General features: G+C 51.4%; 1 protein-coding gene across 5 annotated transcripts in view; it reads right to left on the bottom strand.

Annotated features, from left to right (window-relative positions):
• The window catches only part of ACSL6 (acyl-CoA synthetase long chain family member 6), a 68,622-nt gene extending 48,914 nt beyond the window's left edge, over positions 1–19,708 (bottom strand). For 3 of the 5 annotated variants that reach the window (XM_075441488.1, XM_075441489.1, XM_075441490.1), the window contains exon 1: positions 16,320–16,416. In XM_075441488.1, the coding sequence (XP_075297603.1) occupies positions 16,320–16,368 (49 nt within the window). In that variant the 5' untranslated portion in view covers positions 16,369–16,416. Of the gene's footprint in view, positions 1–2,945; positions 3,031–16,319; positions 16,417–19,685 lie in introns of those variants that run through there. The other 2 variants (XM_075441493.1, XM_075441491.1) reach the window with 2 other exon arrangements.
• Positions 19,709–27,526: the final 7,818 nt, after the last annotated feature.

Below are 27,526 nucleotides of genomic sequence, written 5' to 3'. Positions count from 1 at the left end.
GCCAGACTGCAGCGGGCATCGCGCCCAGCCATGAAGATTCTGGAAGTCGGGCCCGTTGCTGCCCGCAGGATGCTGCCCGTGCAGTGTCCCACTGCGGGTTTTCATCTGCCAGGAGACATAGAGCGAGGCTGAGACCTGCTGGCTTGTACCATACGACAGCTACGCGCTGTCTATTACACGGAGCAAATCTCTCTAAGGCAATACTACAGCTTGAGGAGCTCTGAAACTTGCTGACCTGCCACCACGGTAAAAGCAGAGCCCTACAAACAACGAGCAGACCGAAAGGCCCTCTGCCAGTCCCGGGTCAAACGTGCGCCCGTGAGGACGGCATTATGGCTGGCACACTGGAATCTGAAACTAGAAAATGGTATCGAAAATGGGAGCTTAAAAAAAAGTAACAGTCCTGGCATGATCTAACTGTAATAAATACAGTTGTATCCCTCACTTACAGTAAGCTGTCTATAATTAGACCAGGTTAATTACCAATCAAGTGGTTGTAGCACTTTTCTGAAGGGCCCTGTCCACGCGGATGGGAAGGAGGGAGGGGACCCTAAAGGTGTAGGTGCGGTGGAGAGAGCGGGGTTTTACGCAGACCCCGTGCACGCAGAAGGTGACTGCCTGAACCGGGCCAGGCTTCATCCCAAAACAGACTGGCAGCTGGAGAAGGTTTTGAACGTTGCTGCAGGCTCATTTGGCAACCTTGCGGCGGGTAAGAAATTAAGGGTTAAGAAAGATGCAGGTCATGGGCCAAAAGACCCGAAGGGAAGCAACTCCCTCGTCCCGCTGCATGTCGATGGGGAAGGGGGGGACAGGCAGCCTTGCCCGCTCCTGCCCGTGCCCCCCGCCTGCCTGGGCCCCGCGCCAGCAGCCTGCGGTCCTCCCCAAAACACGGTGCCCGCAAACAGCCAGAGCTTCTCAAAATAACCTCCGCATGTTTTCTGTGCGCGAGAACGTCATCGTGGTTTTAAAGGAACACAACTTTACAATTCTCTCTGGCATGAGAAGCCAGTGCAAACAGACTGATCACTGCAGAAACGGTCACGGCGTGAGGGACAGCGCTCACTGCACCGGTAAACAGCAAATAGCCACGTTTTGTTGGTGCAGAAGATTTTCCAAGGAGGCCCCACAGCTGCACACAGCCACCATGCCTGACCCACCATGCTGGACCCTCCAAGAGCCTCTCTGCAATCCCTGAAACCATCCTCTTCACATCCCCAACCCACCCTGTCCCAATCATGCCAAAGAATGGGACGCACACCAGTGCAATGGGGTCTGAGACCCCCTGGGAGTCCTGCGTCCAGCTCTGGAGCCCTCAGCACAGGACAGACCTGGAGCTATGGGAGCGGGGCCAGAGGAGGCCCCAGCAATGATCCGAGGGCTGGAACCCCTCTGCTGGGAGGAGAGGCTGGGAAAGCTGGGGCTGCTCAGCCTGGAGAGGAGAAGGCTCTGGGGAGACGTCATTGCAGCCTGCCAGTGCCTGAAAGGGCTTATAAGAAGGATGGGGACAGGCTTTTCAGCAGGGCCTGCTGTGCTAGGACAAGGGGTAATGGCTTTAAACCAAAACAGGGTAGCTTCAGACTGGGTGCACAGAAGAAATTTTTTACAATAAGGGTGGTGAAACCCTGGCACGGCTTGCCCAGAGAGGTGGCAGATACCCCATCCCTGAGAACATTCCAGGCCAGGTTGGACGGGGCTCTGAGCAGCCTGGTCTGGTTGAAGATGTCCCTGCTCACTGCAGGGGGGTTGGACCAGATGGCCTTGAAAGGTGCCTTCCAACCCAAACCATTCTATGATTCTATGAAATACAGCAAGCAAGAAACCACACTCGACATGCAGAGAAGGTATTCCATGCCTAAGGTTTCCACGTTCTGTGCCTAACACCCGCGCACAGCCCCATCAGCGTTTGCACCCAGCGCAGGGGCAGGCTCTTCCCACGTGGTTACGTGCTGGAAGGAGGTGTGAATCCACAGCATTCCGTTAGGAACCAGACCACACAGCACATTTAACACTTGTATCCTGCCACCGCTGCGCAGCTTTGGCAAAGGCACGTGTCCGTCACCGGCGTTTGGAGATCCCAGCCGGCTCGGACAGACACACAGACAGCAACATCCATCACAAAGAGCCAGCCTTGAAGTCCAGATGGTTAAAACACACATACAGAAAGCTTGGAAACCCACAGGGTGTCAACCACAACTCATCGAGTTTGCCAGTCTGCAGGGCTCCTGCTCTTGGGAACAAGCCCTGATGCTTGGGGCCAGGAGTTTTGGGGGATGAAACCCAAACTGGCAGAGCCCTCCCGGGGCAGCCCCAGAAACCAGGCTCCATTCCACACCAAGCGGCCTTGTCCGCGGCACGTGGCCGGGGTGCAGGCAGAGCTGCCACCACCCGTGAGCCCACGGAGGGGTTGGGGGGTCCTTGAGCCCCAGGCTGGAGGGAGCAGCCACCCATGTCCCTGTGGCCGGGGGGTCCCCAGCCCACACAGGACCAGCTGCCCCCAGCGCTGCCACCTCCAGCCAGAGCCAGCCTGGAACTCTTCCCCCCTCGAAGGCCGTTAGAAACTTCTGAAACAACAGGAAACTGCAAACCCCGCAAACGCTTTCTGGTGCTGGTGTTCCGTCCCCATCCTGCCAGCCACGCATCGCAGCACCGAGAGACGCAGCCGAGACCCCCTTTTCCCGCAGCAGCAGCGCCCGTGGGGTCCCGCTCCCCACAGATGGGTCTCCCACACCCCTTTTTCTTTTTTGCAGGGGGTTTGTTTTGCTCCACATCCTGGAGCCCAATGTGCCCCAGAGCCTGGGCAAAGCCCTGATGGGTCACACCTGGAGCCACCTGGGTTCCTCACCGAGATCTCAATAATAATAATGATAATAATGATAATAATGATAATAATGATAATAATGATAATAATGATAATAATGATAATAATGATACAGCCATGGACTTACCAGCGTCCAGGGCAACCCTCCGCTCTCCTCGCACGCATCAGCTCATGGCTGGGTCTCACGGAGCTGCCGTTCATGCACTTGCTGAAGAACTGCTGACTCCAGGACGTCCCTCCCACCCCCCTCCCGCCTGCACGCTGCTGAAAGAAGTTAAGCTTGGCTAATATCAGCTTAGGCTGCATTAGCAGTGGCCCGGTGTAACCCTTGAGGCTCCACAGCCCGGCGCTGGGAGCCTTCTTGCAGCTCCTCGCGGGTGGGCACAACTCCCCCCCCATACACTCCCGAATATTGCGTGGTTCCGACACATCTGCTCGTCGTGCTGGAAGCTTTACGGCTCCTGGCAGTGGGAAGCTGCAAAGCCTTCCTGCAAATGCTCCGTTTAAAATGAAAGACAGCATCATTGTTTTTTTTTTTTTCCCTTTGGGAAAAGTTATCGTCAAATGAGATTTCTGACACTGGGAAAGCCTGCATTGCCAGTCCTAGCCTGCTAAATTAGAAACTTCATAGCTTGAGTAGAGTAAATGTAAATAATCTGAATAAAATAGAAGAGAATAACTTCTGCCAACATCATCCTTACACTGTTATATGTATTAAAAGCAAAGGAAAAAATGGGCATTTGAGCCAAAACCTGTTTTTGTTAATTTACACTGATAATACTGACAAACAGAAATAATGATAAAACAACTAAAACTGACAAAAGAAAAAATGTGCAATTCATTTGTGGTGGTAAAATTGTTAATATCTCAGAGCTGAGAGGTCTGGCTAAGATGCTTCTCCTCACTGCAAGAGCATTCTGTTCAGCTAACAGCTCACAGCTGCTGACTGCTTCCAGCTCCCCACCTGGGAGCAAAGGTACCCCCACCCCCCCCGGGGTGGGCCACTCCTCTGGGCCCCAGCAGCTGCTCTCCACGTCCCCACCTTATTTACTGTCCTTTACCTTATTCCTTCTTCAAATTAGTTAGCAAGGGAGGGATGCCCGGCTGCATTAACCTTGAAACTGCTGTTTTCCTCGCCTCTTCCTTCTGCTCTGACGCAGCACACTGGGTCCCCGCAATCCCTTGGCAGAAGAGGGGAGCAGAGAGGGAGCTGCCCTCCAACCGCCCTCCCGCTGCTCTCATAGTTCATGAGGTTCCTGTCTCCTCGTCCCAAATCGTACTTGCACTGTTAGGCACTTGGAGCCCCCGGGTTCTCCAACACGTTACACGGCCTCTGGAGAGAATATTCAAAGAACATCTAACACTCATGAACGAAGAGGGACAGATATTTAATGAGATCTCAGGCAAGCTTGTCAAACATGGCTCCTTTGGCTCAGATGTGAGCGTTCTGCAATCAGGCTGAACTCAGAGATTTGCCGGGGTGGGGCAGGGAGTGCTGGTCTAAACGCTCTGCAGGTGTAAATCAGCATCACAGTGCTGGCTTAATGGGAGCCCGGCAATATTCACCAGCTCACATTCTTGCCCCTGTGTTCCTGATGAGGCACAGCTTGACAGAAACTTTGTAGTCAGGAGAATATTTCAGGTGTGTGAGCAGCCCCGGGCTGGCTGGGCGCTTGGGTGCCCGCAGCCCACAGAGACAGCACAGTCATGTTTGTGATGGAGAGCACCAGATGGGATGTGAGAATACTGGTTTTAAATCAATCTGGGATTAAAACCAAGTAACTGTGTTGCATTTATTTATGAGAGGTCTTCTCTCAAGGACCAGTTGGTAGGTGATGCTTTTGCCTACCTCTGTGGAGATGGCAGTGGGAGATAGACCCTCAGCATAGCTGGAGGGCTTCAGTAAAACCAGTGTTTCAGGGCAGCTTCAGACCCTTCCACCTCCCCGGTAAACACCCTGAGCAGTTATTTGCTGTCTCTTCCTTGCTTTCGTTGCACAGACAGACAGCAGAAGGACTCACTTGCTGAGCAATCATAGGAGAAACACGAGACAGGGCAAAGGAAGAAAACTAGATTTAGGCTTCCTACCGTAAGGGAAGGTGGGTGTAAGCACACTGAGTAATATGCAGAGTAAAAGCTTCCCCGATGCCCCAGCGTTTTCTGCCAGGTGATCTGCAGAGCGGAGCAATGGGGAGAGCGTTCTATGGGAAGACAACCTCCTCCTTCGGACGCGCAGCCGAGGGAAAGCACGCAGCTCACCATAAGCAGGGGTTTGCTCGAAGAGCCCTTCATGCTGGGACTCGGAGTTCGGTTTGGGCACGTGTGCGATGCCCCGGCAGCTGTACGAGCTGTGCCCTGCAGAACGCGAGGCTGGGGGCTGGCGGGGCTGAGCCCGGAGCTGCTGAGCACCCGGGAGCCGGCCGAGGCGAGAGGAGCTACCAAGCCCTTTGTGCCTCAGACCAGGACTCGGGCAACTTCTGCTGCTGCTGACAGCTACCCCAAAGCCACCCTCAGCTCCGCGCGTTGAGTAGCGGGGATGGTTCTACTCTACAAGTACAAAGGAGGTTAAGACTTCACCTTCTGTGCTGATTCCTGCTCAGTCTAAAGTCCAGTGCGATCCAACTGTCAGCAAAATCAATGCAAAGACTGCAAAGGACTTTTATGGGCTTTGGCTGAGACCCCCCCACCCCGTCCAGGGGAAAAAAAGAGAAGTTTTATCAGTAAGTCACAGTGCTTTTAACTCTCACAGTCAAACAACTTGAAAGAAGAGTACTGTAAGACAAAGTAACTTATTGAATTTGTCAAAATTACTAAGAAACACGGATTAAGGCTGAATTTTAAACAGTGATGCCCATGACCAGGAGGATGCAGAGCCACTGGAGCAGTGAGCCGAGGCTGCACCACCAGGAAACCACACCGGGCTCAGAGCCGGCCCGTGAGCTCCTGGGCTTTCATCGCTCCACGGCCCGGAGTCGCACACAGCGCTTCAGAGCTCAGGGGGTAACTCAGTAAAAACTGCTGCTTCGTCTTTCAGGGCATTCCCGTAACCCAGGGCAACAGCTTCAGTTACAGAACAGAAATCTGCCTCCGGTTCCTTAAGGCCCATCGTGGAAAATCCTGCCCTGACTCGGAGGAATTGCAGAAAACAGCTGCTTATTAAAATAAAGTCATGTAAAAGATGGGGGAACTTTACCGCCTTGTGTTTCTTTTTTGCAGTCTCTTTTTGCTTTCTGCGTCTTTGGTCAGATATTACGCTTGTATGGATTATACAGTGTGTATTTTTGACCACTTACAAAGAGCAGCAGGAAGGAAGCACACAGTATGAAGAGATGATTAACGCAGTAATTAGGAACAGCAACGTGAAGCTACCAGGCAGGTGTTTCTGCCTCCTCTCCCTCTAGCTCTCCGCTTCCCTACACCACAAGGGTGCCAATGGGTGGTAAGGGACCAAAAATAAACCCACGCTGATGATTTTATTGCTTACACATCTCCTCCCGGCTGCCATCCTCAAAGGAGTTCACAGGCCCCCAGGAGCATGGCCTCTGTTTTGTGGCTGAGCGCAGGGCGCAGCAGCAGCGAGGTGCCGGGGCCGCATCCTGCCCCGGTCTGAGGGGCTCCCTTCCCCGTCCCGGCACCCACCAGCCGCAGACCCCAACCTCAGCCCACGCCCAGCTCCAGCACCCCCGGCAGTGAGGGCCTGGCACCACGCTGGAAAATGAGGGAAAAGGGGGGACTGGCGTCATCTCGGGGAAGGGGTTTGAGAAATCTGAGGCTGGGCTGTGGCAGGAGCTGTCCTTACTTATCCAACACTAAATACTGAAACTTTCTCTTCCTCCGACAGTAATTAACAAGCGGTTACAATGTTTGTCTGTTTTTAAACACTTGGTTTATGTTACAAGATGTTTGCTTTAGTTTGTTTGGGTGCCTTTTTTTTTTTTCTGTTGCTAACTTCAGCAGCAATTGGGCAGTTTGTGTTTTTGTCCCGAGTCAGCTCCGCTTGCTGACTGCCCACCCTGCGGCAGGCAGGACGTTTCTGCGCCGGGCACCACCGTCGCTCGCTTCTGCTCTCCTATTTTCACGGATATTTTCAAATCCTCGTGACGGCATTTCTGTCTGCGCTAAATTTTACCGACTCTCCCCAAGTCTGTCTGCAGCGGCACAGAAGGGAGTTGTGCAGCTCAGAGGTCTACGGCACCTTCTGCTGTCCGGCTTTTCCCCGTCTCCAGCCGCCTCCTCTGCTGCAAAAGTAGCCTTGAAATCCCCCTTTCTGGGTATTTTTAAGACTTGTCTCTCGCTAAGACACCGGAGCAAGGTTTCAAAGAGTTAAGGTGGGGGGAGGCCCTCAGACAGCCCGTTCTTCAGTCTCAGTGACCCAGAGCTTTTGCCTTTTCAAATGTCTTTAAGCAAATAAAGCGAATAGAGGATATGCAAATGCCTTTTCCGAAAGGGAACACAGCCCTGGATTGTTGTTGGCAGGTCAGAGCATCACACCACCCTCCGCAGCCTCTCAGCTGCCGGCACAAAAAAACTCTTTTTCAGGCAGAATAAAACCAGGGCTGGGGCATTCCGCGGGGTCAGAGGGGGGGGATCCCTGGGGACCACTCCCCCAGCATCCCCCCCGAAGCCCACTGGCTCACAGCAGAGGCTTCGTGCTCCCCGCGTGGGCTGTGCGGGGGACCAGTCTTGTTCAACTTCTTCGTCAATGACCTGGATGAGGAGTTAGAGCGTTCCCTCAGCCAGTTTCCTGGTGACACAGAACTGGGAGGAGTGGTGGATGCACCAGCAGGCTGTGCTGCCATCCAGCGAGACCTGGACAGGCTGGAGAGTTGGGCAGAGAGGAACCTGATGAGGTTCAACAAGGGCAAGGGCAGGGTCCTGCACCCAGGGAGGAACAACCCCAGGCACCAGTACAGGCTGGGGTGGACCTGCTGGAGAGCAGCTCTGCGGAGAGGGACTGGGAGTGCTGGTGGACAACAGGTTAACCATGAGCCAGCAGTGTGCCCTGGTTGCCAAGAAGGCCAGTGGTCTCCTGGGGTGCATTCAGAGGAGTGTGGCCAGCAGGTCGAGGGAGGTTCTCCTTTCCCTCTACTCTTCCTGAGTGAGCCCCCATCTGGAGTACTGTGTCCAGTGCTGGGCTCCCCAGTTCAAGAAAGATGAGGAGCTACTGGAGAGAGTCCAGCGGAGGGCTATGAGGATGGTGAGGGGACTGGAGCATCTCCCCTACGAGGAGAGGCTGAAGGAGCTGGGCTTGTTCAGCCTGGAGAAGAGAAGGCTGAGAGGGGACCTTAGAAATGCCTCTAAATATCTGCAGGGTGGGTGTCAGGAGGATGGGGCCAGACTCTTCCCAGTGGTGCCCAGTGACAGGACAAGGGGCAACGGGCACAAACTGAAGCAGAGGAAGCTCCAGCTGAACCCGAGGAAGAACTTCTTCCCTCTGAGGGTGATGGAGCCCTAGCCCAGGCTGCCCAGAGGGGTTGTGGAGTCTCCTTCTCTGGAGATATTCCAGCCCCGCCTGGCCGCGGTGCTGTGCAGCCTGCTCTGGGTGACCCTGCTTCGGCAGGGGGTTGGGCTGGGTGACCCACAGAGGGCCCTGCCAACCCCTGCCATGCTGGGATTCTGTGACTCTGTGATTCTGTGACCTGAGAGGAACCCGGCACTGAGGGCATCAGTCCCTGCCCACAGGTTCCTTGGGCACGCTGGGGTGCTCTCGGCTGGGCTGCTCGAAGGAGTCACCAGAACCATTTGCAGGAGGAGCAATAATTCTGTGTGAGGTCCCCTGGAGCAACGGGGAGCCGTTCTGTCGAAGGCGGAACTGCACTGGAGATACCGAGTAATGTACATTTAACATTTCAACAGGGATTCTAATACATTTTCTTATATCTTTTTTCTCCACCATTTGAAACAGTCTTGCAACAAGCTCTACTAAATGATGTTCATTCCACTTTTTATACCTAAGTACCGTCCTCTGCAGAAATCTGCAGAAAAGACATTTAAATCTGCGTCATTCACATCTTTCATAATTTCAGTGCAAGTTTGGCTTAGATCAGTTCCAACTCATTTAAATCAACAGCAGAATGATTTACTCTTTTTCTAGACGCTTTTTCAAAGTGAAAAAAAAAAGTTAAATCACCCTAGCAATTTCAGGGCTTGCGCCTGTGCTGACCAGTTCACACTGGCCCTTGGAGAAAAACCCCAAACGAATCCCAGTTCAGCCAGCACCTCGGTGCTTCACCGGGCTGTGGCTCTCAGCTGGTGCCATCTAGCAGCGACTGGGACAGCCCGGCGATCACAGCAACCGCGGCATCGCTCGTCGAGCCGATTTTAGGGACTTGGTAGCCCTGGGAAAGGAGCACCTTGTCGCTCTGATGGTGGAGGGGACGTGGCTCCGACCCTCGGCGTGCGTAGACACGTCCTTCCCCACGGAGGCTGTTCCTGAGCCTCCGTCTCTGCCCAGGCACCATCACCAGCCCACATTGGTCGGCACAGCCCGGGGGCTGCTCCAGCTTCGGCACGGGGGCAACACAACCTCAGTTTCTCAGTGGCTGGTGGGAGAAGGAAGGGTCATTTTAATGCTTTCATTTCTTGGCCATGACAAACTCAGCAGCTCGGCTTGCCTAGCCCAGGAAAGGAAGGCTGTGCAGCTTTCCATCCAACAACAGGTCCAGCAGTGGCCCAAAGAGAGCCTTGGTGCCCTCTGCACCCAGCCCTGCGCTGCCTGTGCTCTCCACAGCAGGAGAAACCCATCCTTTCCAAAGGCAAAAGCTGCCAGGCTGAAGAGGGGACCTGGCCCTGGGAGCAGGCAGGACAGGGGCAACTGTCTCAGAGAGGAGGCTGGGCTGGGGGTCGGGAAGGAAACACCGGAAGAGGACAAATGGCTTGGCTGAGACATCACACTGGCATCTAAACCAGGAGAATCTCCGTTAGTTATAAGGAAATCTGAGATGAAACTGGGAAGATTCTGGAGCAAAAGTTTCTAGAATAACTTCCCAAAATGAAAATGTATTCACAGCAGGGAGGGTCACACTTCTGCGGAAGGGCAAACAGAGGTGGCACCCCACACCAGGTCCCTGTCACCCCAGCACTTGTGCTTCAGGACCCAAAGACACATCTCAGAAATGAAGGCTTTGTGCTGGTCAGACTGATGGCCTCGAAGCGCCTGGCGTTCCTCTGTGGCCAGACCTCAACCCCCTGTGTCCGGATGGAGTATCCAGGTGTCCGTCCCCAGGTGTGCAACTGGTGCTCTCCTCCTTCCTACCATCCCCAAAGCCCCCAACAGTGAGAGCAGTGAAGGCTATCTTGGAGTTCGGCCACTAGATGATGGGCTCATACAGGCAATCACCTCTGCAGCAGGCAGCAGAGCATGAAAGTCCCTTCCCCGGGGTTATAATTTTTCTGAGTCACCCGGCCTCCAACCGCTCATGAAGGATTCCTGTCGGACAGGAACTGCTGCTCCTTGGGCCAAGGTTGACCTCAGTGAGCAAAGCCGCGTAACAAAACCCAGGTACCTCTGGAGCCCGTTGGCCTCACCGAGGCTGACCCATCCGACACTGATTTCGCAGCGTTATCTGGCAGTAACGAAGTGGAAACTGCTCACTGCAGCTTACACGTGGTGCTCCCGAGATTGTATCTACACCACAGCTGCCACATCGTTGAGCGAATGGAAATGTGAGCTGCAGTCTTGCAACACCATAGCACACAGTTCTAAATATAAAGACTTTTCCTCCCTTAATAGGGGGTTTCCTAATGAGACAGTGATTTCCACTGAATGATACTTTATTTTTTTTTTGACAAGTGATGCTTTCTTCCTGTGGCGCAAAAGAAGATGACTTGGACCAGGTGGTTGGATTTATTTTCTTTCCACATTTTTGAGAGTGGTGTACCACACAGCACGGAAGATGGAAAAGCACCTTGCGTGGCTCTCAGGGGAGCTTCTGAGACAGCAAGCGCAATAGTTGGGGTTTGTGGGAGAATCACTGCAGGGTCTTGCCAAACCCTGCTGTGAATTCAGCCCACACCAAGCAGGGATGCATTTTCAGCCCTCCTTTTCCAAAGCATCTTCTCCACGTTGTAGCTACACCACTGCTTGTGAAAGGCCAAGCACTGAGTGAAGAGCGGGTGACGTGCGGCAGCAGCGGGGAGCATGGGGACCAGCGGGATGGGGTGGCCCAGGGGCTGAACAACCCCTGCAGCTTCGCAGCTCTTCCTGGCTGATCCCTGCTCATCGCAGTGCCTGACCCTTCCTCACCGCCAGTCACCAAGTTTACCATAGCACAGTCTCCAGTACAACGGTGGAATATTTATAGTTTTATCTATATATGGAGCATAAGGAAGAAGCAAAATCAGGCAAAGTCATCCTCCTCCGGTCCCTTCCCTCCCTTGGCCTCGCCTGCCACTCCACTGGTCATCTTGGAGGCTCCGTGACAATGTTTATGGTGGAAGGAGGATTTGACACAGTAAATGGTTCAGCATCAATAAGCGCTAATAGCACGCTGTAGCAATCAATCCGAGCCCAGCAAAACATTTACCCATATGGTGGTGTACGGTATCAGCACCGAGTTCCTCGGAGCCTCCGAAAAAGGATTTGCAAAGACTCTGAATCAGCGCATCTGGGAAGAAAATCCCCTGGAGAGCCAGGCACAGCTCACAGCAAACTACAGGAACACGCAGAGAGGAACGTGAGGGCTCCTGATGGCATTTAATGAATTTTACAGATATATTTTGAGCATATTTATCCATATTTTAAAGCCACGCGCTCTCCAGTACACCTTACTCCACTGTGTTTGACTAGTTTCCAGGGTAAGAGGGTATCTGGGTTCCTGAGCACTGTAAGCTCCCCTGTTCGGAGGGAGAGGAGGAGAGAGGCTGAAAGAGTTTGGACACCAGTACCTTCTCCAGAGGGGACAAGGCTGGAGAGCTGCAGGGCTGGAGCACTGCGGGTGGCCCTCGGCAGAGTCACCCACCCATGCTCTGGGCACCCACAGCCCTGTGGGGATGGCAGCAGGGACAGACCGGACCCCAGCGCCAAGGACCCGCAGGGCTCTGGCTTCGCGCGGCAGCACAAGAGACAGAAATAGTAGTGGTGGCAGAAACTCATTACTCGTATTGATCCGCCACCAAAGAACACATGCAGAGCACTTAAAAATAGAAAACAGTATTAATAGATGTTCTTCTTCCCTGTTCCTTTCTGATCAGAAAGAGAGTGATGAAGTCGATAATTTTGTTTGGGTCTGTGTGAAGAAATAATCTAGCAAAGCCAAGAAAAAAGCCACGGGAAAAGAGCTGCCCTGGATGCCTGTGGATCTATCAGGAGGTAAATGCCCGAGCCACGTTACCTACCATCGCTGCTTCGGTCTCGCCCAGACCTGCCTCTGGTTAGCTACAAGTCATTCAGGCGCCGGCTGCGACTCCGCAGTGATACAGAAGGAAGATCCTAGTATTTCTCTCCAAGAGCTCTCAGAAATGTAATAACAAGGAAAGGTTCAAACCCTGTGGTGCTCTGCAGTGCTTGGTGACGTCAAAACAATGGCAATTATGCTCTTACTGGTGTAATGTTGTATTTCTTTGTTCCTGGCTTGCTCCTAAGTCAGCTTCCCCCCTTCTGTGGGTATTCAGTGAATTCAGTTTACCATCTGTCTTCAAAGCTTTTCTCCCCTTTTCATTACTTGAATGTATTTGTAATATCCACAGCAGCATGGAGACAAGAATCAAACAAATGTCTAGATTAGTCCAGAGAAAGATTGCTTCGGGCTGCCTTTCCCTGCCATCAAGCAGGGAAATCCAAATACACTGACTCTTTCCTGCTGATGGTATCTAGCAACTGCTCAAACGGAGCAGTAATGGAGGGATGGAGAATAAGAGCACCTGGATATACCTCCTCAGATAACACAGGCTTTGCCCCTTGCGCAGCAGCCAGCGCTCCATGGGCTGGGCTCAGCAGCCTTGGGCATCTGCTCTGCTTCATGCACAAAGCGGGAAACATTTCTTATCCAGTGACCTGAATTTCAGGGCATCAGCAAGGGCTCCTGTGTCACAGCGCGAGAGCCGGGTCGAGGTGTGGGACTGAGAAGTCCATTGCAACGCCAGATGAACCTCCCACTTCCTTTGCAAACGTGCACTGAGAAACATTTGGAGATCAGTGCCGACAGGGAGAAGGGAGCCCGCGACGGATCCCAGCAGGGACCTCTGTGGGTCACCCAGCCCAACCCCCTGCCCAAGCAGGGTCACCCAGAGCAGGCTGCACAGCACCGCGTCCAGGCGGGGCTGGAATATCTCCAGAGAAGGAGACTCCACAGCCTCCCTGGGCAGCCTGGGCCAGGGCTCCGTCACCCTCAGAGGGAAGACGTTCTTCCTCATCTTCAGCTGGAGCTTCCTCTGCTTCAGTTTGTGCCCGTTGCCCCTTGTCCTGTCGCTGGGCACCACTGAACAGAGTCTGGCCCCGTCCTCCTGACACCGACCCTGCAGATATTTAGAGGCATTTCTAAGGTCCCCTCTCAGCCTTCTCTTCTCCAGGCTGAACAAGCCCACCTCTCCTCGTAGGAGAGATGCTCCAGTCCCCTCCTCATCCTCGTAGTCCTCCTCTGGACTCTCTCCAGTAGCTCCTCATCTTTCTTGAACTGGGGAGCCCAGAACTGGACACAGCACTGCAGATGGGGCCTCACTAGGGCAGAGCAGAGGGGAAGGAGAACCTCCCTTGACCTGCTGGCCACGCTCCTCTGAATGCACCCCAGGATCCCACTGGCCTTCTTGGCAAGTCCCCGGGGGCGTTTGTTGTTGGCTTTGTTTGGTTGATGTTGGTACACCGCTCTGTGCCTCCACCAGACCGTCTGAGCCTGCACATCAGGAAATAATCAGTTTTGTCTTTCTCCGATTTCTACCATTATTTCACTGAGGTGAGCATTATAGACCTGTTCTTGACTAGCCAAAACCCTTGTAATGATGCCAGAAATTACAGAATCACAGAATCACAGAATAGCAGGGGTTGGAAGGGACCTCTGTGGGTCATCTAGTCCAACCCCCCTGCCGAAGCAGGGTCACCTACAGCAGGCTGCACAGGATCTTGTCCAGGCGGGGCTGGAATATCTCCAGAGAAGGAGACTCCACAGCCTCCCTGGGCAGCCTGCTCCAGGGCTCCGTCACCCTCAGAGGGAAGCAGTTCTTCCTCATGTTCAGACGGAACTTCCTGTGCCTCAGTTTGTGCCCATTGCCCCTTGTCCTGTCACTGGGCACCACTGAAAAGAGCTTGGCCCCATCCTCCTGACACCCACCCTGCAGATATTTGTAGGCATTTATAAGGTCGCCTCGCAGCCTTCTCTTCTTCAGGCTGAACAAGCCCAGTTCCCTCAACCTCTTCTCGTAGTGGAGATGCTCCAGTCCCCTCCTCATCCTCGTAGCCCTAAATTGATTTAGAATAAACCAGAGTGCCGCACTGGGCTGTGACGGCAAAGGACCCCCCTGTCCAGGAAATCAGCACAGCCACTGTGACACCTCCGCAGCACGGCGCGGTGTCTGACGGGACGGGGCCACCTGAAAACCAAGCCCACGCACGAGAGCAGCAACCGCTGAGCGAGGGCCAGGCTGCCGGGTCGGGCAGAGCCTCGCCTCTCCAGCGGGATCCGTGCCCCGTGATGCCCGGTGTTGGTGCACATCTCGGCTGCTGCTGAGAGCACCGCTGCAAACGGCAATAACCGCACTTGTCTTCCAAGGGCACCTGTTCTGTGGGTCAAAACGTGAGGCTAAAGTCACGGTCCACACTCCGATAAGACGAGCACGGCGTTAAGGGAGGCCACGACTCAGCAGCACACCTGGACAGACATAGCCTGGGGGACAGCTGGGCACACAGGGGAGACACGTTTGGACACAGCAGAGTAAACACCGAGATGGGAGGCATGGGGATCAATACCGCAGGGTGGACACGGAGGCCTGAGAGCAGGAGCTCGCACGGGAGACGCGTTCCCAGCGGGCCCGGTTCTCCTCCCGTTGCCATAAACAAGCCCGGTGCATCCAGTGCGGTGGCTCAGAGCAGCCCCTGGGGCCTCGGGGCCCCGAACGCTGTAACGAACGCCCGCCTGCAGCCTCCGAGCCCAGCCCTGCTGTCCGATTCACCCATGTAATTCCCTCTGGGCCGTATTTGCACTGCACGAGTTTTGCCACCGTTTGAAAGCAGCTGACGGGAGCTGCTGATGTCAGCGGCTGTAACCCCCAGGCTTTGATGGGAGCCACCAGGATATTTTCAGAGATAAACTTCAAGCCGGTGATATCAGGTTCCCACTTTTTCAGTGTGAAACATCCCTTTTCATAAACAAAATTAGCAACTAGGTATGAACATAAATAATTAAGGTATGTTTTCCTTTCTCAGCACTCCCCCCCCCAATATTTGCCTAATGATGCGAGGATGCTGTCTTTTAAAATCATTTCCCCCTGTCAGTTCTTCGCCTTGGAAGTCTGCTTGCCTAGAGGAAAGCTGTTTGATAGATAAGGGGGGAAATAACACAGATGTTGAATGTCACCTTTCCCTCGAAAAGATGCTGCACACAGACTCAAAGGACTCGATTTGGAATCGGTGCAGCAGATCATTCCAAGCTGAACCATTAAATATCCTACAGAGAACCTCCTATTTCAGACTCCCAATAATTTTCTGGTCCAGCCACACTTCGAGACGTTACCGCCTGCCCACAAAACAACGGGGATGCACAGCCCCCCTGTCCGGTAGCTCCAACCCACAAGCACACCCCGCACGCACGCGAGCGCGCTGCCCGATTTCCCACGCCCCGACAGCTGAAAGTGCCCTCACAAATCTGCCAGAGACCGACCCACCATAACCCAGCCAGGTGATTTGAGAGAAATTATGGTGCCCTGCGTTCGCAGGTGAGCCCTCCACACACTGCAGCAACACCTCATCGTGCCCGCTGCCCAGCCCCAGCCCTGCAGCAGAGCATCCCAGTGCCACCCCTGCCTAGTTGCAGGGCATGCAGTGAAGCATCCCAGTGCCACCCCTGCCCAGTCCCAGCCCTGCAGCAGAGCATCCCAGTGCCATCCCTGCCCAGTCCCAGCCCTGCAGCAGAGCATCCCAGTGCCACCCCTGCCCAGTCCCAGCCCTGCAGCAGAGCATCCCAGTGCCACCCTTGCCCAGTCCCAGCCCTGCAGCAGAGCATCCCAGTGCCATCCCTGCCCAGTCCCAGCCCTGCAGCAGCGCATCCCAGTGCCATCTTTGCTGTGGAGTGCGCGCTCCCGCCTGCCTTTTCCCTACAAAGCGCCGGGAACACGCGTTACTGGGAGGCAGGGGAGGGGAGGGGGAGGCGGGGAGGGGGCCGCGGGCCGAGGGCAGCGCTCGGAGACCGTTTCGGAGGGGTCCGGGCCGGCGGCGGGGGGGGGGAGGGGGGTTGGTACGCGACCCCCGCACGCTGCGGGGAAAGGAGCCGGGAGACGCCGGGCCGGGTGCGGGGAAGGAGGAAGGGGGGGTGGGCAAACCCCGGCGGCCGAGGGGGTTTCGGGGAGCACTCACCCAGCAGCAGCCAGCCCGAGCCCGCGGAGCCCAGGAGCGGGGCCAGCATCCCTGCGGGCCGCCCGCTGCGCGCTCCCGGCGCCCCGATGCGCGCTCCCCCAGCACAGGGCGGTATTTCCAGCAGCCCTCCTCCTCCTCCTCCTCTCCCCACCCTGCCGAGCCCTCCAGCTCCCTCTTAAAAGGGGCGATGCCGGCGGGCGGCGCGGAGCCCCCCGAGGGCTGCAGGGGAGGGCGCAGGGGCCAAGCTGCGCTCCGCACCGCGCGGGTTTTCACCTCCGGGCGATGAAATTGCCGCTGGCCGGTGACCCGCGCAGGAGGGGCCCGACCAGCCCCGACCATCGGAGATGCTGAAACAGCTACAGCTCCGTCAGCAGAGCCTGCGAGGGAGACCGGCCTTGCTCATGGGTATGAGAGCATCTGAAAATACACTTACTGGCTGCTTAAAAGGGACCAACTCTGTGTGTGACACTAAACCCACAGAGGGGACAGCAGATTGGCGTTCTTAGTGATGCCGTCTTTCCCCAAACAAGCTGGCTGCAGCAAAATTAATCTCCAAGCTCCATGGTACAACAGGGGCTTTGCAGAAAAACAGCTTTAGAACCCCCTAAGAAGGGCTGCACTGGTGGCGAGGCCGCATCTCGCATCCCTCTGGCAATCAGGGTGGCCGGGGTAGGAGACACACTGAGTGTTTCTGCCCAGCCTTTGGAGAGAAGGACAGGGCAGACCTGCAAAGCAGGTGGAGCTGCTTGCTCTGAGCTGTGATACACAGAGGTTTAACTCCTCCTGAGCATGGGCCAAGATACACCACAAACATTTCCCTGCCTGTACCGGGAATGCACACCACTTCATGTGTGATCACAGCTGTCCAGGGCACACGTTTCCTTCAAAGGTAAAGGCTTTTGGTTCTCTCAGCAGTGAGAATGAAGTTAATGTAAATGAAAAATTTCCATTTCATTGCAAACAATTTTTTCACCATGTGGTTTCCTTCTGATTCACTATGAAAAGGACTTTAAAAGATGTCCTGTATACAGAGTTCCAGCAGCTGACTAAAACTGATGTCACTCGTATTAGTGTCACCACTGCCCACTCCTGAAAGCTGTTAAAAAATTGCTACATCCATTTTGCTCAAGGGCTGTTGGGCTTCCAACATCCATGGTCTCGAAGCAGAAAACCATCATCAAGCATGCCAGCAAGTGAGCTGGGAACCAAAGGCAACGCTATCTGGTTCCTCAGACTACAGTTCTCACAGTAAATGCTGCTACAGGCCACAGCAGTTGTGCCTTCAGCTACACCTGATGTCATAAAATCAAACAAAACCAGCTATAAAATGGGGCTTGGCAAAATCATCTCTACTGCCATCTATTTCACTAGATTATAGATCAGATACTGCGCAATCTATTTTACTTCAACCTGTTCCTACAACCTTCTCTTTCTTGATAATAAAGAACAGTTTCAACCCCACTTTTTAACCTTCCTCCCTGCAGCAAATTTTGTGTTGGAAGCCTGTTAGAATGTCTCATCTTCTGCAGGCTACCCAGATCCCACAGTCCCTGTGTCTATGAAAGCCCAGTTTCTCCCTGAAGCACCGGTATCATTTGCTGACCCCTGCTTCTGAGCTCCTGGAAACCTCCATTAGCTGAAAATGGCAATACCGAAGCTCATTGATAGGATAAATTAAGTTGTCCTAGCAACATGGGATCTCTTGGTCTTTCAGGAGATGGAACTTTTAAAATAATACTTCCTTAGGGAAGCTGAGGGACCAGTAGAAACAGGTTGAAGTGCACCAGCTCCCAAAAACTCCACTGAATAGGTTTACGGCAAACAGACTTGCACATACAGTTACACAATGAGTCCTGAAAACAGCTTTCCTCCATCTAACATAGGAGTGAGGACCATTGACACCACAAACACCACCTGGACCTCCATGTCCTTGCTTTGGGAAGCCACAAGGTGTCTGCAAAGACAGGTTTTCCTGACCTCATCTCCCACAGCAGCTCCTCCAATCTCAATGCAGATTAAAAAAAGACAAGCGACTTCCTGTGTTTCACCACACTTCCTGCCTCTGTGAAGTTCTCATGAACCTTTTTCTAATTCTTGACTTTAAAACTTTTGATAGCTTTCTGCTTCTCTGTACACTAGAGCCTGAGGCAAACTTGGCCCAGTTGGTTATCAAAAGGCCCAGCTACTCCATTTTCTGAACTTGTTCACACCTCAACAGCAGCAGTTTATTAAATGCTCTTACTTAGGGTCCATCATCTGGGATGATAGTAACAGAGATCTTGTCTTCAGAGTCATGGTAACCATCCCCTGTTACAATGATGCTGAAATTTTCCACAGTAAGAAACCACCCAGAATCTTATGAGTCACAGAAGTGCCCCAAATTGCAACCACGCCACAGAGCTGTCGCTCCTGCAGAGGACGCACCTTCAGCCGTCAAGAAATTTAAGTCACAGACCAACAGCCATCTTCCTAATAGCCAGAGCAGAGGACAACCACAGAAAAAGATCAGCCAAGGAACCTGAGCTTATACCCCTCACCAAACTGTTAAGCTTTCCAATTCACTCCAAAACCTGTTCTGTGAGAATCACCCCCTACTCTGTGTTCCTCCACAGCCTGGGCTGAGTTCTAGAGACCATGAGCTATACCACATCCCTGCAAATAAACAAATCCAAAGTGGCTTCTACTTGTTCTCACAAATACGCACAATAACATTAGTCTTGCAGAGAAAAAATATCAGCTTCTTATTTCTTGCTCGAATAGTTTTTATGTGTCTATTCAATAGTCCAATGTAATCTGTTTGCCCCAAGCAACACTAATATAGAAAACCTTAGAAAGTGTTCCATTCTGTTAAATCTTTTTTTAAAAGGTATGCAATATATTTTAAGCTGCAACTGATCTGATCTTTATTTCAGGGTTTTCAGTCTCCTCTCATTCCCAACCAGCTGGTAAATAGTTACTATGGCAGCATTTAATACAGAGTGACTCAGCACTCCCCTACATTCCTGTAGCAGTGCTGTCTGCCCTTTTTTAAAACATAATTCTTCCATCATGGAATTCAGCATTTACTGAGAGAATCAATGCAAAGGATCTGCTAGGCAAAGATCATACCTATTCAGGATGCTATTTCAGCTTCCCTTTGTGTTGATCGCAAAGACATTTGAACTGTTTCCATCATCTCTCCGTGTGTCTTGGGAGCTTCATATTGCCCACCACCAAGTGAGCTAGTCTAGTATCAAACCACAACATGCCTAGCTCCAAAATGTCCCAGTCCGGCTGATTGTGGCAGAAACCCCCCTCCCCTTTGTTATTGTTCAAAGCTCCTTGCTTTTTTTGTTCCTGGGCAGAAATTCTTACACTCTTATTTACCTTGCTTTGAAGGTTGTATTTACACCTGGAGTTTTCTCCTTGATCCATTCTTTAGTCTTTAGAGGGGAACTGGCCCACCAGTTTGCATTCTTAGTAGCAGCACTGCTGTTCAGGTGCAGAGAGAAGCCACATTCCTTTTCATCTGTACCTTAAAGCAAATTGTGGAGAAGAGGAATCCAATTTGCCATGTCTAGCAGCATGAGAAGGCTTTGGTGAGTCATCGATTTCAAAATAATTAATTTTGATGACAGTGAAACCTGCAAAGCTTGTGGCTTTCCCTGTCATGGTTGGATTGCCCCAGGGACAGAAGGGTGTGAACTCTCTCATCATGGCTTTTCCTGCAGTTGAAGTATTTGTTTTACCCGCTTTCGGCATGTGATAATACAGGTGAGTCTAGATTGGCTGGGGATCTCATCTGAGTTCATTTCACAACTTTCACTTTCTAGAACTGCAGGTGACACGCTTACGAGAAACAATGTCAGATACCTGTGGGGTTACGGCACTTTTCCAGTACACTCGATGAAAGGTAGGATAGGTTTTCAGATCCGCAGTGCAAAAGCGTGCCTGGGGAAGAACCACTGATTTCCCGTTGAAGCTCCTCAGGTGTCTCCCACTCTTCCCTCAACCAGTCCCGAGCACTCACGGCTCTGACGTCACGCAGGAAGGGCGTGTCCCTTCCCGCTGCGTCAGCACCTGCTCTCGGGCCGTTCCATGGGCAAGCGAGCGGGGCTTCCGCCTCCAGCACCACGGACAGCGGCGGCCCCGTCATCGCCCTCGTCATTAATTAAAGAGCCCATCCTCTGCCCTTGTTATTAATTAAAGAACCCATCCTCTGCCCCATTGCATCGCTGGCATTTGTGACAGGCTCCCAGCTCTGTTCCCTACTACTTGCCCATATCATAGAGAGCAACACTGATTAACGTCTTACCCTAGAAGTTGCATTTGTTTCTTCCTCATCTTCTGCACCGGTCTCTTCTTCAGCCATTTCTTTTCTACCTGTTGAAGAGAAAAGAATTAAGTCCATGCTGTACTTCCCACTGCTCATGTCATACAGATGAATGTGGGCTTCTGAGGGAGGGCCAGAGGGCAGTGTGTGTTTTCAGGGTGAGCTGAGGACATATTTACCAGAGGAATAACGCACAGATCGGTGCTATTGGGCAGCCCAGATCATGATGAAGTGATAGGATTGACATTACAATAAATGTGTTTTGCATCTCATAGCCGAGAGAACAGTACAAATTGCTGCTGAAAACTACACAAACATGCTGTATGCTGCCAACTCTCCCTACCTGCCTGACCTTGAAGATTTATAGAAAGACATTTTGGCTAAATATCTTTTAGCCAAAAGGGTAGAAGTCCCTTTTATCCAGAAAGGTCAAGGTCAAACATTTGAAGTCAAAGGTAAATCTTTCCTCAAGACAATAGAAACAGTTACTTCCTCTGACCACTACATAGGCGCCTAAAGCATTTTCAACTTTTGCATTATTCATATTAGCTTGCAGAGCATTTTGATTTGTTAGCAGCTCTTATCTAAATCATGTTTCTGTCAGAGTGTATCTTACCTTGCTGGCAAGTGTAGAGTTACAGACAGAGCACAGTGAGGGCTGACTGCTCCCTAAGATACAGGGGCCAAGCACAATAACTCATCTGACCTCGCCAGCCAGACTGCAGTCCCATGGTATCCAAGCACAGCAAGCAGGACAGGTCTCAGGGCAGCAACTGGACGTCAGCTGAGAGCCCACACCATTAGGTAAATGTGTGGTGATGAGGTAGGTCCAAGGTCAGGAAGTCAATCCACAGGTTGGGTTCCAAATCAGCAGGTCCCATGGCCAAGCACACGCATGGCTGTGACTGAGCTGGAGATCAGTATGCCTGCAAAACAGAAATTGTGCCTCAGACTGAGCTTAAGTAGGGTCCCAGGCCCAGGGGAAGGGTGTGGGCAGGAGCACAGGTGAGGCTGGTCAGGGCCGTCAAAGCCTGTTAGTGCCTTCAGGCCTGTGACAGCTGAAAACTTTCTGCAGCAAGAGCCCTCTCTTAATGTTTGACTCTAGGTACTCGGCGTAAGAGGGCCCCACATGACACTTCAATAACACTAATTAACTGTCTTTTATCTGTTAAACTTTCACAGTAAAAACTTTTAATTTGGTAAATATATACACATACACACACACACAAATTATAATTCTTGAAGCAGCTTTTAAATATGTCAGATTAATTTCATCAGATTTAACCTATGCATGATGGTTAGCTGAGATGAATGGCCTTAGTGCCAAAAATCTTCCTGGATAAGAGGAACAGGCTGGAGATAAAACCTCTACTTAACTATTCACAGGAAAAGTCAGTTGACTGCCTATGCAAACTAGGAAAAATAGAATGTTTCATTTTGAGAATACAAAAATACCAGCAGGCATTATATTGGAAATGGTATAATGGCCTAGTTTATTCGTTTGGTTTCTGTTAATATCCATTCATTGTTATGAACTCTCTAAACTCCTTCTGGCCTATGCAAGGAAAGCACAGGTGCCACTGCTGCTCTGCTGCTGCCTGGGTCAGAGGCTCCAGCTGCAAAAACAGAGCAAAAACTTACAAGGTCTTTTTGAGAAAAAACAAATTGTAATCCTGCTCTTCCTCCGTTACAGTGAGAAATGAGAAAACACGTCATTCTATTATGGTTGTTATGGAACTAATTAAAATGTCCATGTTGGACAGAACTTGTTTTATCTCGTAACCCTTTGTGCCAGCTATGCTGAAATCATTTAAGGCAAACGAGGTAGCTTGACCTCCTCTGGCTTAGAGGACATACAACATCTTGAATCCAATAGACTCCTGTCAACAAACAGGAGTGAGCTACAATCACACTTATGCTGTGGTCAGTAAGGATTAATTATGTTGAAGCAAATTATGTTACACTCCCATCAGACTGGCAGTAAAGCATCAAGCCCTTTATATAAATACAAATGTACATTGTAATGAGCTTTGTACTTTCATTAAACAAAAGCTCTTCTCTTTGGATCTGGGTAATGGAGAAGCAGAGATATTGTGATTCGGCTTGTGGCTGATGAGCCATGCTTCTAAAGCAAATAAATGACAAAGGCAATACCACAGCACATATGAAAGTGCCATCTTTTCACAGTATTTTGAGAGGAATTTCTCAACTTTAAGTGGAGTTTTAAAGGATAATTTGCATATATTAAATAATTTTGATACAGATTTGGGTAGAGGATTCACCAGAGTGCAATGGGTTTATACTAACTGTTAAACTACCTGCGCCTCACCTTCCCTTCATCCCCAGGGCATGGCTGGATGGAGTGCAGCTCTGCGGAGAGGGACCTGGGTGTCCTGGTGGATGACAGGTTAACCATGAGCCAGCAGTGTGCCCTGGCTGCCAAGAAAGCCAATGGAATCCTGGGGTGCATCAAGAAGAGTGTGGCCAGCAGGACGAGGGAGGTTCTCCTTCCCCTCTACACTGCCCTGGTGAGGCCCCATCTGGAGTACTGTGTCCAGTTCTGGGCTCCCCAGTTCAAGAAAGATGAAGAGCTACTGGAGAGAGTCCAGCGGAGGGCTACAAGGATGATGAGGGGACTGGAACATCTCCCCTACGAGGAGAGGCTGAGGGAGCTGGGCTTGTTCAGCCTGGAGAAGAGAAGGCTGCGAGGGGACCTAATAAATGCTTATAAATATCTGAAGGGTGGGTGTCAGGAGGACGGGGCCAAGCTCTTTCCAGTGGTGCTCAGTGACAGGACAAGGGGCAATGGGCACAAACTGAGGCACAGGAAGTTCCATCTGAACATGAGGAAGAACTTCTTCCCTCTGAGGGTGACGGAGCCCTGGCCCAGGCTGCCCAGGGAGGCTGTGGAGTCTCCTTCTCTGGAGATATTCCAGCCCCGCCTGGACAAGGTCCTGTGCAGCCTGCTGTAGGTGACCCTGCTTCAGCAGGGGGGTTGGACTAGATGACCCACAGAGCTCCCTTCCAGCCCCTACTATTCTGTGATTCTGTGATTCTGTGGGTGGCTGGGAAGCCGGTGCAGACCTGCTAACAGCAGTGTTGCAGCGAGGTTGTGCAGGGACTGTAAAGCGACAGACTGTCCACGCCAGTGATTCAGTGAAATGTTGATCCAATTATTTAAAAAGCAACCAGGCTCCTTTTGAGCTGCAAATGCTGCACAAGGAAACAAAGCACTCTGCTTGCCCAACATAGGCAAAGAGAGGGATGGCCGAATTTTGCCGCTGATCAGCGGTGTGACCTTGTCCACAGCAGCAGACTGGCAGGGCGGTGAGCTTTCTCCTTTTTTTCCCTCCGTAGCAATCCCTTTGGCCCCTCTGTTTTTGAGGAAGCTGCCATCTGCTGTCAGAAGCTCATGCAGACACAGCGCTGGGGACGGAGCCAACGTCAGCAAAAGCAACAGAAGTCAAAAAGAGCTGCAGAAATAGCCCATTGAGAGCACGGCCTGAAATGCCTTTTAGATGACTTCTTATTACCATTTCTCACACATTTATTTGTTATTATATACACTTAGCTTGTACTGAAAGGGAGCATCTTTTAAACAAGCATTTGCGTTGCAGACAACGAGCTATTCGAGCTAGTCCGTAAGGGCTGTTGGTGTCATTTGCCTTCTTGCCATGATCTACTGCCCACTGCCTATCTGTGTCAGTTTAATTAAAAGATAGAACGGATAGGTCACGTAATTTTTTGTATAGGAAAGTTAAGAATTTAGAAAACTGTTCAAAAGGAAAGATAAAAGAGGCAGAGGTATGAATATCAGATCTGAACCTGAACATGGCAGGCACTTCAGAAGGACTGTGGGAGCATCAGCACCGAGTCCATTTGTGTCACATGGAAAGAGCAGATCACACTGTTTATCACGGTAGCAGCAAAAAGTGGCTGTGAAATAGAATATCTTTCATTAATATTTTTAATCAAATAAGATGTCTTGCAAGGGAGTAAAATACACTGGATGGTCTAATAAAATGGATGTGATATACATGAATCCTAATCTGAATGTATGGATGCAGAACTGAATGTGCAAAGAGGGGACATAAATAAAATCAAAGCGATAAGGGGTTTGGGTCACTTCAGTCAAAGGGAAAATGCCATTGCATGAAACAATTAATGTAGAGGAATTAGTCACAAGATCATGTGTCATCAGCAGGGTTTCAAGCCAGAATGGACCGTACAAAAGACCTGCATTGCTCAATGTCCTCTGGAAAAGGAGCTGGATGTAACGTGAGAAAGCCTGGAGCGATGCCAAGCACACTCTGAAGCTGAGTAAGAGGCGTCCTAGTAGGATCTCACAATGGTGAGTGACCGGGCAAGAAAACAGCACAGGAATGTCAGTTTTGGTAAGCACAGGCATGCGCATGGCAAACATAACATCACTAAAAATAGCGAAGGGCTCTGTGTGAGTCTTACGCAGCCCAATGTCACTGTGGACCATCCTCATCAGCATCAGCTCAGTCATGGGAAAGGCTGTGGGAAAGGCTAAGAAGATATTCTAAATTGTTTGGAAGTGATTGGAGCATAAAAAAGAAAAAAAAAGGCATTGTGTGTGGCGGCCGTATCTTAAATATTGTTTACAGGTCTGATCGCTCCACCTCCGAAAGGGCCCCGCAGAGTCCAAGGGGATGCAGGGGAGACGGGGGCACCGGGGGGCTGTCGGAGCAGGAGGCACTAGGAAGAGAAGTGGCGGAGAGGGAGACCCGGGGCTTTGCAATCAGGAGAGGCAAGAAGAAGGTGAACTGCAGGTGACAATCCGTTACTTCTTAAACTAGAACAAACCGAAAGGCGTTCAATGAAATGTTCAGGCAGCAGCTTGGAAGAAAAGAAAAAAAAATAACCACATTCTTACTTAAAACTTAGTTAAGCCACAAGGTTAATTGCTGTTGGTTATAATGGAAAGAAATTCTATATGTAAGTTCAAAAAACTGTTACACAAGTTCACACATCTTGTAGCATGAAATTCAACAACGGGAATATAATGTTTGTCTCAGAGATTTCCTGCATTGCCAAGAGCCAGTGGTAGGGACAGACCTTTCTACACAGTCTCAAACCCATTCCTGAAGTATCCACTTGCTGCTCATAGGACACCGGGCAACGACAGACCAGCACATCAAGACTTACATTCTTCAGCAATGTTGGTATGTTCTAATGTACACACTCAGACAGCCGAGCGCCGTCGCATACTCAGTAATTACAGGTAGACGTTTACATTGAAGTACACGTAAAAAGCTAATCAGAAGCAGTGGGAATCATTTCTGCAAACACTGGGCTCAGGGAGCTGAAGCATCAGCAGACTTTGACAGCTAAGGAGACACTGGAAGTGACTGTGGAGTTGTGAGAAAGCTTAACATTATGCTCATATCTCCTCCTATTTCTCGGTCTTCAGCAGTTACCTATATCATTCCATAGGATGGTGCTTATTCACACATCTTTTAGTGACAATCTCCTTTTAAAAGAGGAACTAGCAGTAGACTGACTTGAGCAGGCTTTGAAATAGTGGCTGTGGGACCGAAAGGAGGAAGTTGGTTAGCGAAATGAAAAATGGATAAAATTAGCAGGAAATCCCATGAATCATTTTGGCATACTTTCTATGAGAGAAAGGCAGAAACACATACAGGTAAATTCTGGCTTTAGGTCTTTCCCCCCTGTGGTGCTGAGAGTTTCAGGCAGTATTTCTCTTTTCCTGTGCCTATGGGAATAGCTGTCAACACCACGATGTAGCTGTTGACGCAGACGTTTCAGATTGTCCTGGCCAAGCAGCAGAAAGACGCCCCAGCTGAGCTGCTTTGATGGCTGGGCACAGGAGAAGTGTTACAGCGCTGGGGACAGATGATCCAGGTGCGCAAATCAGAAGGTCGAAGGAATCCATGGAAGGCTTCAGCTTTCCATTTACATCAGTATTTCGAAAACACCTCTTGAATGCTTAAGCGGTTGCCTCTAAGCGCACCAGAGGCCTCAAGATCTCCTCCTGAGCCAGGACAAGCTGTTCCCTGGGCAGCAAGGTTTCCCTCTCCTGCACAGAGGAGGAGAGCGGGAGCAGCTGGAGCTGCCAGCCAGCAGCACCGAAGCAAAAAGGATGCTGTGCTGCCTGTGACACTTCTGGCTAACGGTGACAAAGGCACTGTCTGCTGGTTGCTTTAAAATAACGTGCTTACTCCCAGAACCTACTTTTCCCAAGGGGGAGAAGTACTGGAATGCAGTACTTTATATTAGACGGTCAAATAAGATTTAGAATTCTATTTCTCAGCACCCAGGTAGGGAAAAACCAACAGAAATCCTCAGAGCAATCTGAAATCTCCCCTTTGTTTCCCCTCTGTGTAGCCTGACTCTGATGTCTGTTTGATTTCTCAGCCCTGCGCTCTTGCTGTCCGTCTGCTCGCAGCCGCGGGGATGCTGCCGCGCACCCTGGCCTGTTCGTCACACTCCGATGGACCCAGGCTGCGCACCACCGTCTCCGCCATCTGGGAGGCGTAGGGAAAAAATTGTCCTGGTTGAGATGGGGGAGAGATAAACAGTCTTTTTGTTTGTTTAAAAATAGCATAGCAATTCTAAACATGGATATTCCTCTCAGCTGATGTCAGAACCTTGCAAAGGATGCGATTAGATTTCCAGGCAGCGTCTCTTGCAGCTGCTGGGGAACCACAGAGTGCTCTGAGACGCTTTGCTCCACAAACTTCATCCAGGGCTCTTTAACCTCTGACTCTCGGCATTTTTGTCATTAAGACATTGCTGATCATGGAAAACCTTCCACTTGAGAGAGTCCTGCCTGCAGCCGTGCAGTAGCCGCAGCACGGCCGGTCACCGCCTCGCTCGGATGGGAAGATGAAACACGTCCTGAGGTGTA

Source organism: Opisthocomus hoazin, chromosome 22, assembly GCF_030867145.1.
Source record: "Opisthocomus hoazin isolate bOpiHoa1 chromosome 22, bOpiHoa1.hap1, whole genome shotgun sequence".
NCBI classification, from domain to species: domain Eukaryota; kingdom Metazoa; phylum Chordata; class Aves; order Opisthocomiformes; family Opisthocomidae; genus Opisthocomus; species Opisthocomus hoazin.
The sequence above is the reverse complement of the archived record's forward strand: the minus strand, read 5'-3'. Positions and strand labels throughout refer to the sequence as shown.